At 58.2% G+C, this 14,719-nt stretch overlaps 2 protein-coding genes across 3 annotated transcripts in view; one reads left to right on the top strand and one right to left on the bottom strand.

The window, feature by feature from the left end:
- Positions 1–11,451, top strand: part of LHPP (phospholysine phosphohistidine inorganic pyrophosphate phosphatase) — a 33,487-nt gene extending 22,036 nt beyond the window's left edge. Inside the window, exons 4-7 of the mRNA XM_007519660.3 lie at positions 631–694; positions 989–1,081; positions 5,560–5,651; positions 10,970–11,451. Coding sequence (XP_007519722.1) covers positions 631–694; positions 989–1,081; positions 5,560–5,651; positions 10,970–11,066 — 346 coding nt within the window. The 3' untranslated portion in view covers positions 11,067–11,451. The remainder of the gene's footprint in view (positions 1–630; positions 695–988; positions 1,082–5,559; positions 5,652–10,969) is intronic.
- A 912-nt stretch (positions 11,452–12,363) lies between these two features.
- Positions 12,364–14,719, bottom strand: part of FAM53B (family with sequence similarity 53 member B) — a 71,117-nt gene continuing 68,761 nt past the window's right edge. For both annotated transcript variants that reach the window (XM_060171106.1, XM_060171107.1), the window contains exon 5: positions 12,364–14,411. In XM_060171106.1, coding sequence (XP_060027089.1) covers positions 14,163–14,411 — 249 coding nt within the window. In that variant the 3' untranslated portion in view covers positions 12,364–14,162. The remainder of the gene's footprint in view (positions 14,412–14,719) is intronic.

Here is a 14,719-nt window from a genome sequence, read left to right as displayed (position 1 = left end):
ATGCCTTTCGATCTGAAGCAGCCCTTATACTTGGGCCGCGGCGTAACTCAGGCAGCTGAGAGATGAGACGCCTGGGAGTCCCCCTGGCTTCCAGCTTGGTGGCTCTGATCCCTTTGACCAGCAGTGTGGGTGGGCGGGTTTCTTGCTGAATGTGGGGTGCCTAGTACATGGGAACTCTGTCAGGGCCCCGGGTGGGGGTGCTCAGACAGAAAGAGAGCTTTGGAGGTCCACTGGGGGCTGCCCCCTGCACCTCCCCCCTTGCGGGAGTGTGGACCTGGGCACTGTCCCCTCCCCCCCCGTTGTCCCCCCCCAGATGGGCTGACTTTGTGCGTGGCATCTGCTTAGGCCGCGGTGGAATTGTCTGGTAATTTCCACTGTCACAGGGCTCTGGGAAAATTAAGCTGTTTACCAAACTGCCGCGGGAGGTTAATGGCTCTTGTGGGAAAGGCCAGGCAGCTGTTTTAGGGGGAGCCTTGTGCTGAATCCCGGGTGGGCGGTGGGGTTCCCCTTGTGTCCCCTGGGGGCCTGTCCACCATCATAGCAGGGTCCTCCTGAAGCTGTCCCTCACCTGGGGGGCTTCTGCAGATGGGCGGGCCCCGGCCTCACGCCGTCCCTTCTGCTCTGTCCTAGGCGCTACTACAAGGAGACCTCCGGCCTGATGCTGGACGTGGGCGCCTACACGAAGGCGCTCGAGGTGCCCGCCTGCCGGAAGCTTCCACGTTTGCTTTCTGTCACAGTGGTCCCACTCTTCGAGCCCATCAGCCCCCTCCCTGCTCTTCCCCCACTTTCCCTGACTTGGGGGGACAGCTGTGGGGGAGGCCAGTGAGGTGGGGAGGGTCCAGGGGTGCAGTCACCCTGGCAGCCCCTCACGGGGTCCGCATGCTCCTTGCCTACGTGTCCTGTCCCTGCAGTCTGCCCCACACCTGGGGTCCCCTTCCCTCCGCCCCCAACAGAAGCTTTCAAGGGCTCCCTTCCTCCACTCCCCCAGTATGCCTGCGGACTCAAGGCGGAAGTGGTCGGCAAGCCAGAGCCTGAATTCTTCAAGTTGGCGCTGCAGGAGTTGGGGTTGGAAGCCCACCAGGTAGGTCCCTTGACATTGGGGGGGGGGGGCGTCTAGGATCTCAGGGAAGCTCAGGGGCCTGACACAGACCCAGGACTAAGCAGCCAGGTGTGACCTCCACCCTAGGAGCAGACAGCAGGGCAGGTTCTGAGTATCTCCAGCCTTCTCTTCCCTTCCTTCCTTCCTTCCTTCCCTTTTTTCTATTTATTTATTGCCTCCAGGGTTATTGCTGGGGCTCCTGGAGGCCATTTTTTCCCTTTTGTTACCCTGGTTTTTTTTGTTTGTTTGTTTGTTTTTTATCGTTGCTGTGGTTATTATCATCGTTACTATTGATGTCGTTGTTGTTGGATAGGACAGAGAGAAATGGAGAGAGGAGGGGAAGACAGAGAGGAGGGAAAGACAGACACCTGCAGACCTGCTTCACCGCCTGTGAAGCGACTCCTCTGCAGGTGGGGATCCGGGGCTTGAACCCAGGTCCCTGCACATGGCAACATACACGGTCAACCAGGTGCACCACCACTGGCATCTAAGATTTGCTTATCGGGAGACACGTCAGCTGTGGCATATGAGCTGCAAGGATTGATGCTGAGGCCTCTCACACTTGCCAACTCCTGTGCTCTAACCCCTGGCAGTTCTTACCTCAGACGGTTCTGCTGTGGTGGCTGCCGGGCGGCCATGCTGGTCAACCGGTCCCGCTGTTCACTTCCACCCCCTTGTTTATGCAAACACAGCGCCAGCATACCTGCCTCACTCTGAGGCACAGCCCGTGCTGGTGGCTGTCTGACTTGTTCTCAGCTTTGCCCTTGAAGTTTTGAAGTTTTACCTGTTTACGGTATCATCTGTTTTCCATCTACACCATGCCTCGGCCTCGCGTGAGCTTCACGTGCAGCTTGGCGATTTGAGAATCCGGCGTGAAGCCCAGCCAGTCTATCTCGGCGTTACTCTCGATCGCACTCTGTCATTTCACGAACATCTCATAAAAACTGCAGCAAAGGTGGGCGCAAGGAATCACATCATTGCAAGACTGGCCAGCTCCTCATGGGGCGCGAGCGCTTCCACACTGCGATCATCCTCTCTGGCATTATGCTATTCCACTGCAGAATACTGTGCCCCAGGATGGTTCCGTAGCCCCCATGTCCACTTGGTCGATTCCAAATTATATTCCTCCATGAGGATCATTTCTGGAACCATCCGTTCCACCCCGGTCCCATGGCTGCCAGTTCTTAGCAACATCGCCCCGCCAGATATTCGTCGGGATGCGGCATCATCTAAGTTCATTTCCCACGTCTACGCTCGACCGGACCTGCCAATATACGCAGATATCTTCGCCCACCCTGTCCAACATTTGACGTCTCGTCACCCAATCTGGTCCCCTACGCCTACACTGAACTTCTCTGTTCCAGTCTCTTGGAAACAGAGCTGGCAGTCAGCTGAGGTAAAGAACAAACACCTCATCACAGACCCCTGCAAGCGTCCACCCGGCTTTGACCTAGCACGTTATGATTGGGCCCTCCTCAATCGCTATCGAACAGGCCATGGCCGGTGCGCCGCTATGTTCCATCGCTGGGGAGCCAGAGACGACCCAAACTGCCCCTGCGGCTCCAGACAGACTATGACCCACATAGTCAACGACTGCCACCTCTCCAGATTCAAAGGAGGTCTCGAAACTTTACATCAGGCTCAACCTACGCTGTTGACTGGCTACGGAAGAAGGGCAAATGCTAGAAGAAGAAGAAGAACCTGTTTATTTCACCTTTACCTTCCTCCCCTAGATTATTTCCATCTGTGGCTACTCCTGAGTGTCTCTGAGAGATGGGGATACTTTTTCCTAAAGACTTTATTTATTTGTTTATTTATTTATTTATTTATTTATGAGAAAGCTAGGAGAGAGGGAAAGAACCAGACATCACTCTGGTACATGTGCTGCCGGGGATTAAACTCGGGTCCTCATGCTTGGGAACCCAGTGCCTTAGCCACTGCGCCACCTCCAGGACCACAAGATAGAGATTCATTTTTAGTCTTCTTGTTGTTGCTGTTATTGTTATTAGATAAGACAGAGAAATTGAGAGAGGATGGGGAAATAGAGAGGAGGAGGAGGAGGAGAGAGAGAGAAAGAGAGAGACCTACAAACCTGCTTCATGGCTCATGAAGTGGACCTCCTGCAGGTGGGGAGTGGGGGCTCGAACCCCAGTCCTTGAGCTTGGTGACGTGTACTTAACTGGGGACGCTACCACCCGGCCTCGCTTTTCTTTTTTAAATATTTATTTACTGATTTATTCCCTTTTGTTGCCCTTATTGTTTTATTGTTGTAGTTATTGTTGTTGTTATTATTGTCGTCGTTGTTGGATAGGACAGAGAGAAGTGGAGAGAGGAGGGGAAGACAGAGGGGGAGAGAAAGACAGACACCTGTAGACCTGCTTCACCACTTGTGAAGCGATCCACCTGCAGGTGGGGAGCCGGGGGTTCGAACCGGGACCCTTACACCAGTCCTTGTGCTTTGCGCCACGTGCGCTTAACCCGCTGCGCTACCGCCCGACTCCCTGCTTTGCTTTTTTATGAGAGATCAGAGGCCCACTCAGCTCTGATGTGGGTGGTGCCTGGGATTGAACCTGGAGCTCAGGGGTACTGGTTTTGCACTCCACCTGCTGAGCTATCTCCCTCCTCATAATTCTCTCTGACCAGAGCACCCCTGGGGCACCCACCAGCTCGCCCAGTTCCCTGCTGCTGCACTGTCTCCCGGCCCTCTCTGAACCCAAGTTCCATGGGAAGCAGCAGCCTCCTCAGCCTGGGAGCCCTGGAGACCTGGGGGTGAGGGCAGCCAGGGTCTGTGTGTGTTGAATCTCACACGAGCACTTGTGTGATGTGCCTGGGATTTGGTGCTCTGCTTTGTAAGAGAGAGAGAGAGAGAGAGAGAGACCCCAGAGCACCAGGTAGCAGCTGGGGAGGCGAGACCCAGGTCTGGTGGGGGGCAGGGTTGGGGGGCTCTTTATTTCCCCTGACAGGGCACCTCTCGACCTCTATCTTCTCGCCAATGATTTTTTAAATCCTCGCTGATTTGGCCATAATTGTTCCTCCCGGCGCCTGATTGCCCTTCACTGAGAGTGCTCCCCGGGGACCCAGCGCCACAGACAGGTCCGGCTGCTTGGGGGAAGGGGCGCACCTCCACCCCCCTAGGCTCCCCCCACCCCACCCCCCTCGGGCCCTGGCGTCAGCTCCTCTGCAGGGACCACAGCCGCCATCCTTCCCCTGCTCCATCTTCTCTGTCCCTGTCACAGCCTCCTCATCCTGGGAGCCCTGGCGGTCTGGGGGCAGGGGCTGTGTGTGTGTTGAATCTGACATGAGCACATGTGGGCCCCCTGCAGTTGTGTGCTGTGCCTGCAGTCTGGGGCTCTGCTTTGTAAGAGAGAGAGAGTCCTGCTCAGCTCTGGCTGATGGTGGTGTTGGGGATTGAACCTGGGGCTTTGGAGTGAGAGAGTTTTTGTATAAACACTTGCTATCTCTCCAGCCTTTTTTTTTTCTTTTAGAGGTTTATTTTTAAAGGTTACATTTATTTATTAGAGATTTTATTTCTTTATTCATGAGAAAGATAGGAAGAGAGAGAGAAATAACCAGACATCACTCTTGTACATGTGCTGCCAGGGATTGAACCCAGGACTTCATGCTTGAGAGTCCAATGTCTTATGCATTTCTCCACTTCCCAGACCAGAAGGTTACATTTATTAATGAGAAAGATAGACGGAGAGAGAGAAAAAAAAATCAGACATCACTCTGGTACGTTTGCTGCCGGGGACTGAACTCAGGACCTCAATTCAGGACCTCATGCTTGAGAGTTCAGTGCTTTATCCACTGCAGCACCTCCCAGATCACAAGGTTTATTTTTTAAAAGAAAAGGAAAAAAAAAAAAAAATATATATATATAAAATATTTACTCCCTTTTGTTGCCCTTGTTGTTTTATTATTGTTATTGATGTCGTTGTTGTTGGATAGACCAGAGAGAAATGGAGAGAGGAGGGGAAGACAGAGACGGGGAGAGAAAGACAGACACCTGCAGACCTGCTTCACCGCCTGTGGCGCGACTCCCCTGCAGGTGGGGAGCCGGGGATTAGAACCCGGGATCCTTACTCTGGCCCTTGCGCTTTGCACCATGTGCGGTTAACCCAATATATTTATTTTTAATATTTTTAAATATTTACTTATTTACAATAGAAACAGAGATAAATTGAGAGGGAAGGGGGAGGCAGACAGCGAGAGAGACAGACACCAGCAGCCCTGCTTCACCGCCTGTGAAGCGTCCCTCCTGCAGGTGGGGAGCCGGGGGCTCGAACCCGGGTCCTTGTGCGCGGCGATGGAACTCAGACCCTCACGCCCGCCCGCAAGTCGGGGGCTCTGGCCGCCCAGGCCGCGGGGCCACAGGGTCTTGAGCCTGCGGCCAGGCAGGCCTCCCGAGCATGCCGCCCAGAGTCAGCAGGGCACAGCCCTCAGCCTCCGTGTGTCTGCAGGCGCTGATGGTGGGAGACGACCTCGTGGGCGACGTGGGCGGTGCCCAGCGCTGCGGCCTCCGCGCCCTGCAGGTGCGCACCGGCAAGTTCAGGTGAGCGCCCCCTGGCGGCGGCCCGCGCCCGCGCACCCTGTCTGGGAATGGGGGCGGGCAGAGGAGCGGGTGGGGGGACTCAGGGCTCAGCCTGCGGGCGCTGGGGCGCTTGTGGGCGCCTGGCCACCGGGAGTGTCTCGCTTTTTTTTTTTTTTTTGTGGAATTCTTTTTTTTTTTTTTTTAATTTTTTTTTAGATCTTATTTATTATTAGAGATAGAAATTGAGAAGGGTGGGCGAGAGAGAGAGGGAGAGAGACACAGAGACACCTGCAGTCCTGCTTCACCACTTGCAAAGCTTTCCCCCTGCAGGTGGGGACCGGGGGCTGGAACTCGGGTCCTTGTGCACTGTAATGTGAGCGCTTAACCAGGTGCGCCACCGCCTGTCCCCCTCGCCCTTTTTTTTGACCAGAGTTTTTCTTGGTTTTTGTTTTTTTAACTCTGAGTCTTTATTTTTTTTATTTATTTCTATTTTTATTTTATTTATTTATTCGCTTTTGTTGCCCTTGTTTTATTGTTGTAGTTATTATTGATGTCCTCGTTGTTGGATAGGACAGAGAGAAATGGAGAGAGGAGGGGAAGACAGAGAGAGGGGGAGAGAAAGACAGACACCTACAGACCTACTTCACCGCCTGGGAAGCGACTCCCCTGCAGGTGGGGAGCTGGGGGCTCGAACCAGGATCCTGACGCCAGTCCTTGTGCTTTGCGCCACCTGCGCTTAACCCGCTGCGCTACAGCCCGACTCCCTCTGAGTCTTTTTTTAACTCAGCTCTGGCTGATGGTGGGGTGGGGGATTGAACCTGGGACTTTGGAGCCTCAGGCACAAGAGTCTGTAGATAGCATAACCATTATGCTATCTACTCTTTTTTTTTTTTTAAGAACTATTTCTTTTTTTTCTTTCTTTTTTTTTTTCTTTCTCCAGGGTTATTGCTGGGGCTCGGTGCCTGCACCATGAATCCCCCGCTCCTGGAGACCATTTTTTGCCCTTTTGTTGCCCTTGTTGTTTCATCATTGTTGTGGTTATTATTGTTGTTGCTGTTGTTGGATAGGGCAGAGAGAAATGGGGAGAGGAGGGGAAGACAGAGAGGGGGAGAGAAAGATAGACACCTGCAGACCTGCTTCACCGCCTGTGAAACGACTCCCCTGCAGGTGGGGAGCCGGGGGCTCGAACCGGGATCCTTACGCCGGTCCTTGTGCTTTGCACCACGTGCGCTTAACCCACTGCGCCACCGCCCGACCCCCTGGAGGCTATTTTTTCCCCCTTTTGTTGCCCTTGTTTTATCGTTGTGGTTATTATTGTGTTGTTGTCGGATAGGACAGAGAGAAATGGAGAGAGGAGGGGAAGACAGAGAGTGGGAAGGAAAGACAGACACCTGCAGACCTGCATGTGAAACGACTCCCCTGCAGGTGGGGAGCCGGGGGCTCGAACCGGGATCCTTATGCCGGTCCTTGCGTTTTGCGCTAGGTGCACTTAACCCACTGCACTACCGCCCGACTCCCCACCTCTCTTTTATTAAATAGGACAGAGAGATAATGGAGAGGGAAGGGAGAGATGGAGAGGGAGAGAGGGGCCGGGTGGTGGCACACCTGGTTGAACACACATGTTACGGTATGCAAGGACCCAGGTTCGAGCCCCTTGTCCCCACCCGCAGAGGCAAAGCTTTAAGAGAAACAGTGAAACAGAGCTGCAGGTGTCTGTCTCTCTCCCTCTCTGTCACTCTCTTCCCTCTCAACTTCTGGCTGTCTCTACCCCATAAATAAAGATTAAAAATAAAAAAGCAAGACAGACAGAGAGAGAGAGAGAGATCTGCTACAGGTGGGGACCAGGGGTTCGAACCCAGGTCCTCGTGCATGGTGACATGTGTGCTCAGCCGGGTGACCACTAAACGGTGTCTTGCTTTGCTGCAGGCGGTTCTGATGGCCATCATTCAAAGTGCAGCTTGGCGCACGGCAAGAGATTTGGTCAAAGGCAGTTACGGGGGGGGGGGGTGTCAGGTTGGGGGTGACACACAGCTCTTGGGTTTGGGGTGAGGTGTGTTTCTTGGACTCAGGGTAGGGGACAGTTCTTGGGCTTGAGGAGGGGGCACCTGTCCTGAGTGACCTGCTTAGCTGGGATCACATAGACTAATGGCTGGGCTCTCGCCCTGACGCCCCCCCTCCCCTATGCCTGGCACCCAGAGGCGAGGTTGGGGACTAGGTACACACAGGTGCGAGGGCGTGGAGGTGCCCTTGGCTCCCCAGCCAGGGGGCCCAGTCCTTTGAGCCCACCACCACCATCCGCCAGGGCAACAGAGACCCTCTCTGCACTCTGGCGCGTCTAAAATACAGACCTTCCTCCCCCCCAAGATGTGGGGTTCGAGCTCCCTAGCCCCCACGGGTGTCCGTGGAGTGTGAGCACTGGGAGCCCGTGTGCAGGGCAGCGGCTTCAGTTGGGGTCTCTCTAGCCACGGCCCTGGAAACCGAGGCTGTATCTTGGCCCGGGCTACCTGTGTGTACCTAGAGGGCCCCCACACACCAGTGGACAAGGGCTATGGGAGGCTGTGTCCCACCTGATCCCACCAGGCCCGGCTTTTGTGGGGTCACCTGGGCTGTGTTTCCAGCAAGGGACGCCCTCTGACCCAGGTCCACACTGAGCCGAGCAGAGGGGAGGGAAGAGGTCTCTGCAGTGGCTCTCCCGTCACAAGGAGCAGGGACCTTCTGGGACCTTCTGGGAACTTCACCTGCCGCCTTCAGGGGGTTGATGTGACCAGGACGTTAAGCTGTTTCCTGGCTGTTGGCACTGCCCCTTCTTGCCTGCAGAGGGCACTCTGGGCACACGGCCACTTGGATAGCTGAGGCACCTAGGCTGTGGGGGGCCCCGGGCCAGGGGACGCCTCTGGTGTCAGCACCTGGTCACCGGGCTGGCTGCCCTCACTCGGCCCCCTGGCTCTGTGTCTGACCAGCTTGGCAGGCCCATGGCCCCTGCTGGGCCCAGCGTGTCCCCTCTTCCAGGTGGCTGAGTGGATGGAGGGCGGGGGTTGAGGTCGCTGGGTGGGCAGTGGGCATCTGGGCCCTGCGTGATCTCTGGCCTCAGCCAGCCCTGGCTGGGGGGTCAGTGTGGGTCCCAGGGGTGTCTCTGAGCTCAGAGACACAGAGACATAGAGACACAGACACACACACACACACTCTCTCTCTCCCAGGAAGGGTGGCGTCCAGGGATGTGGGGAGATGGGTCCAGGGATCTCAGTGAGGCCAGACCAGCCCTGTGTCTGGGGGCCTGAGAGCCCAGTGACCTGACCCTCAGCCCAGTGTGGTCATCAGAGGCTCACCCCTGCCCCCGCAGCACCTCCCCCTTCCAGTCCCCTCCTTCCGGCATGTTGAAGACCACAAGAGGGCACCAGGCTGCCAGCTCAGGCCCCACACACCTGGCCCCTCTGGGGAAATCGTGCCCTTGTCCTTTGCCCCACAAGACACCTCCTTTGTTCCTTGGGGGACAGCCCCTGGGCCCTCGAGTTGGAGTTCTGTCTTTTCCCTCCACAGCACCGCCCCACTATCCACCCACGGAGCTTCCCCCAGTGTCACTGCGCTCTCATGCGGTGCCAGGGCTCAAATGCAGAGGCTCAAACCCAGGGCCTTGGTAAAACTCGGGCTCTGCTGGGAGAGCTACCCCCGTCCCTGCCCTTCTTCCTGGCCTTCGTCTTAAAATTCATGAGGAAGAAGGAGGAGAAGGAAGCGAGGAAGGAAGGAAGGAAGGGGGGAAAAAAAGGATTTCCAGGGGTCGGGCAGTAGCACAGCGGGTTAAGTGCAGGTGGCGTGAAGCACAAGGACCCGCGTAAGGATCCTGGTTAGAGCCCCCGGCTCCCCGCCTGCAGCGGAGTCGCTTCCCAGGCGGTGAAGCAGGTCTGCAGGTGTCTGTCTTTCTCTCCCCCTCTCTGTCTTCCCCTCCTCTCTCTGTCCTGTCCAACAACAACAGCAATGGTAACAATAACAACAAGGGCAACAAATGGGAAAAAATGGCCTCCAGGAGCAGTGGGTTTGTGGTGCAGGCATCGAGTTCCAGTGATAACCCTGGAGAAAAAAAAAAAAAAGATTCCTGTTACTTATTTCATGTGTGAGAGAATGGCGGGGGAAGTAGAGCACTGGATGCTCACACCCAAGGCTCCCGGTTCGATCCCTGGCACCGCACGTACCCGAGTGCTGCTCTGTCTGTGAAACACTTTCTGTAATGAGTAAAATAGTAAATCTTTTTTGTTAGAACACGAGGAGCCAGAGCCTCGCTCGCGACGTGCCATGCAGGAGAGGGAAACAGGAGTCTGGGGGCGCTCTGCCCGCTGAGCCATTTCTTTTTGTTCTTCTCCTTCTCCTTCTCCTTCTCCTTCTCCTTCTCCTTCTCCTTCTCCTTCTCCTTCTCCTTCTCCTTCTCCTTCTTCTTTTTTTTTTTACCAGAGCCCTGCTCAGCTCTGCTTATGGTGGTGCACAGAATTGAACCTGGGAGTTTGGAACCTCAGGCATGAGAGTCTCGCCCGAGCATTCCAGGGGCTTTCTTAGTGTCAACTCAGGTGTATCCCATTCTGGGGACGTGGAGTTGGAGACTCAGTTCCCACATCCCTCAGGCAGCCGGGTCTTTGGGGGGGGGGGGTGGCTGGCTCAGAGTCACCTGGAGCAGCTGAGGTTGGCACAGGCTGTGTGGTGGCGGGGGGAGGTGTGGCTGCCTGTTCGCCTGGCCCTGAACTGGCTCCAGCTAGAGAAAACTGGCTCTGTGCCCTCAGGAGCCTGGGCATCTGGGCACCCCGTGATCCTGGAGGCTCTGGTGGGGGGGGCTGGCTTCCAAGTGCATGACTGCACCCCCCCCAAGCTGTGGACCCTGTGGAGGTCCGCGTCCCCCAGCCCTGCGGTTACTCCTGGCCTGGGCGTCCAGTCTCCTCGTACCCGAGTCACTGTGCTGCTTGTCCACGGAGCTCCCCCACCCCACTTCCGCGGCTAGATCCTCTCTCTCAGGGCTCCCCAAGTTGGGGCTCCCTCGGAGGCTCTCAGAAAGTCACTCCTGGGATATGGCGTGGACAGTGGGTGGCAGAGGAGGTGGGGAGACAGCCTCAGGTGTGGGGGGGCAGGCTGTGACTGGGCAATAGGGAGACAGCAGAGTTTGGAGGGTCAGGCTTGAGCAACCACCCTACCTCCCCTCCCCTCTGAACCTGGGGTGCAGAACCAAGCTCCACTCTGGGTCTCAGGAGAGGAGCCCTCCCACCTACAGGGCCTGTTTTTTGGGGAGGAGTGGCAGTCAGGGGCTGTTGGGTGTGGCAGTGTGAGACCCCTGCTGACCATCCCCCCCATCTGTCCCTCAGGCCCAGTGACGAGCAGCACCCAGAGGTGCGAGCAGACGGCTACGTGGACAACCTGGCAGAAGCTGTGGGCCTGCTGCTCCAGCACGGGGACCAGTGACCTGGGCCCGACATGCTGACCCAGGCCGGGGGATACCACCCTTCAGGCGGGGGGACACCACTCACCTGGGCCATCCAGGCAGGGGGACACTGCTCACTTGAGCCAGGGGACATCGCTCACCTGGGCTGGGGGACACTGCTATCCAGGCAGTGGGGGGACACCGTTCACCCAGGCTGGGGGGCACCATTGTCCTGACCCCCCACCTTCCCCCATGTCTGGAGTAAGGAGGGTCTATGCAGCCTGCCCCCCACTGCCGGGACCTCTGCTCCCCCACCCCCACTGGGCAGTCTGGCTCAGATCCTGAGGGACATTCTGCAACCCTCACCTCTGAGTTTGGATGTGTCCCCCATAAGCAGGGACCACAAATAAAGCTCTGGGTACCCGAGAGACTGGGCAGAGTGTGGGGGCCCAGGGAGGTTGGTGGGGACACGGGGCTGGGACTCATCTCCCAACTGGCTGGCTTCTGGGGGGGGGAGCAGGCACCTAGGACCAGGCCCCGCTCCCCCAGGCGTGAAATGAAGGGACCAGGGCTCATTCGGTTTCAGAATCAGCCCCAGGACAGACCCTGCTTGTCCCCAATCAATCCTCAGGGCTCCGGGGGTGGGGATGGGGATCCAGTTGGAGACCCAATCAATCCTCAAGTCTCCGGGGGTGGGGGTCCAGGACCCTTCTTTATCCCTATTGGGGGGGCTGCATTCTCAAGTTACAAAAAGGGAAACTGAGGCACAGGGCAAGTGCTGGCCCACACTTGGGCAGGGCAGGGCTGAGACCCAGACTGACCACCTCCCACCACCACTGTCTGGTCCCCTCGCTGAACTTCCCTGGAGAGGCCCAGAAGCCTCCACTGAGAGCAGGCCCTGCCCAGTGTGGGGTGCCCTGTGAGCCCATCTGGTCCCTGCAGGGGCACAGGGCTGCCCGTGCTGCGTGGCAGGAGCTCAGAGACACGCCCACTTGGGGCATGGGGGGCCCTGTACACCCTCCCCAGTGCTCTGGGGGCCGGAACATGGCAGGAGGGTGGGTGAGGGGGTGGTCTCTGCAGCTTCTCACTCTGGGGTCCCTGCTCCTGGCTGGTGGGGTGCAGAACTGGGACCCCATCCCCATAACCCAGCTCTGGAGGGATGGCCCCCAGCAGTGGACACTGGAGCCTCTCAAGTCCTGTGTCCCTGTTCCCAGCCGCTGTCCCCACTACCAGATGCCACCTTGAGGCTCAGAGGGGACAGGGTCTGGGGTCCATGGCCAGCAGAGTCCATTCCCCCCCCCCAGGTCCTGGCAGGGAACAGGCACAAGCGGCACAAGCGGCGGTGAACCAGGAAGCTTTATTTACACAGTAAAAGTAACAAGCTGATTCCTGAGACTAGAGCGTGGTGCGTGGGGAGCACAGCTGCACCCCTTCCTGAAGCTCAGCCACACCAAGCGTCCCCCAAGAGCCCCTGTTCCTCTGCCGTAAACGCTGCGCTAGGTCAGACTACATCCCGACTCAGCGGGGTCCCCCCACCTCTCCCTCTGCATGGGGGGCGGCAGTCAGGTGCTGTGGGGAGGGGCGTCCCTAGGTGCTTCAGGGCAGCTGCTCCCCCCCAGGGTGGGTCCCCCATTTATCCTGTTATTTATTTCCCCTTTTCTTTCCACATACAAATTCACAAAACGTTTGGCTACGAAAACAGTGCGCTGAGAAGTAAGGCTTTCTGGGGCTGGGGCTCTGCGTGTGTGTGTATGTGTGTGATTGTGTGTGTGCTTGCGTGCGTGTGTGCGTCGGGGGGAGCTTCCTGGGGCCTGGGGGCCCCCCCACCACCTATAAGGCAAGAGGGTCTGGGGCCTGCACATGTGATCAGTGGCATTCACAGATGCCCAGGGACCCCCCACACACACGGGGTTCATGGGCAGGGCCCCGACAGAAGTGAGGCCCCATGCTGCCACCTGGGGGCTCCTACTGCCCCATGGAGACAGTCACACTGGGGGTTGGGGGGAGTCAAAGAGGGAGGGTCCTGTGGGGACACTGCAGAACATTCTAGAAGGCCTGTTCTTTCCAGAGGACAGACACAGGGCCAGCGAGATGCTGTCTGTGAGCAGCAGGGACATGCCAAGCCCCCCCCCCCAATGCTGGGCAGGGAGGATGGTCTGGGCAGGACGGGTGGCCCAGGGGCCACGAGGGTCTGTCATAGACACCCATCATCACAGGCTGGGCCTCGAGTGACCACCTGTTCCCGCTAAGCCCAGCTCCCCTGCCCCTTCGCACCCAGGACCATGCTTGCTGTCCACTCAGGTCAGAGGACACACCTGTGCTGGGGGACCCTGAGGTGGCCCGGAACTGCCCCCAGGCCTGGCCTCACATCCAGGATTCCGGACACGACCTTGGAGAGTGGGGGACAGAGCCGGGTCTCTACAGGGAAGCTCAGAGGGCCTCTCGGGGATCAGTGATCCTCCTCCCCACCACCTGTGGAAGCAGTGAGCAGGTGTGCCCTGGCAGGTGGGGGCTGGGGCGAGACCAGGTCCCTGGAGTGCTGAGCGTGTGGGAAGCGGAGAGTAGGGGCTGTGCCCCCTCCCCACATGGACGTGCTTGGGGGGGGCTAAAGTCCCCTAGCGGCCGGCAGGTGGCCCACCTGGACACATCATCCAGTGACGGGGGCCCTGGAGGGACAGGACACCCCCCGGGAGGGAGGACAGATCTGCTCTCCAGTTACAGAGCCCACCCACACAGACGTCCCCGAAGAGCCAGGTCCCACCTGTGTCCCAGACTGTTTCCCAGCGCCGGGATTAAGGCCAAATGGTTGTGGTGTTGCCCCAAGCCGGAAGCAGGGGCCCCTGCAGAGAAGGCACAGAGAACTGAGGGAGAGAAGCAGTGGGGCCGACCCCCCAAAACTGACCCTGAGCAGGAGGCCGGGAAGGCCAGGACCCCCACAGCCCACAGGGCAGGGGAGGCAGCAGGAGTCATGGGGTGACGCCCCACAAAGAAAGGGGGACATGGACCGAACCAGTGGCCCCCTGGCCTCCACGTTGGCCAGGGCTGAGGTGTCCGCAGAGATGCACCGCCCGTCAAGAGGCAGTGGGCTCGGCCCTGAAACCAAGGCTTCCAGAAGCTTCCGGCAGGCCAGACAGGCCTCAGTTGTTCTCGATCTGCTCGATGTCCAGCTCTCCGTCCAGAGAGCAGGGGCTGCCCCTCGCCCCACGCCCCCGCCGGCTGCCCTCGTCCTCACAGAACGGCTCCTCCCTGCAGGTGGGCGGCGGTGTGTCCAGCAGGGTCCTGCCCCCCACGGGGCCCGGGGGTCGGGGGGCGCTGGTTTGGGGGCTGGGGGGGCCCTCGTCGGCGCTGGCGCTCAGGCAGCTGAGGCTGCTGAAGGTCTGGCAGTTCTGTGGGGAGACAGACACGTCATTGCTGCACCTCCCGGGGGGCCATCTTCCCACACCCCTCTGGAGACCCCGTGTGTGGGGGGGTGCAGAGCGCAGGGCCTCCCCCTGTGAGGAAGCATCCACTGAGGAGGCCAGCGACAGTGGCCAGATGCAGCGGTCACCAGAGTGCTGGGAGTCAGCTCAGCGTTCGAGCACAGGCCTTGCACACCTGAGGTCACAAGGCCCAGACTTGGCTTCCACTGAACACGTGAACCAAAGCACTGCAGTGTGCTGGGGTGTATGTGTGGGGGGGTGTCCGGTGTGTGTGT

The sequence above is a fragment of the Erinaceus europaeus genome, chromosome 14 (assembly GCF_950295315.1).
Source record: "Erinaceus europaeus chromosome 14, mEriEur2.1, whole genome shotgun sequence".
NCBI lineage: Eukaryota > Metazoa > Chordata > Mammalia > Eulipotyphla > Erinaceidae > Erinaceus > Erinaceus europaeus.
The sequence above is the reverse complement of the archived record's forward strand: the minus strand, read 5'-3'. Positions and strand labels throughout refer to the sequence as shown.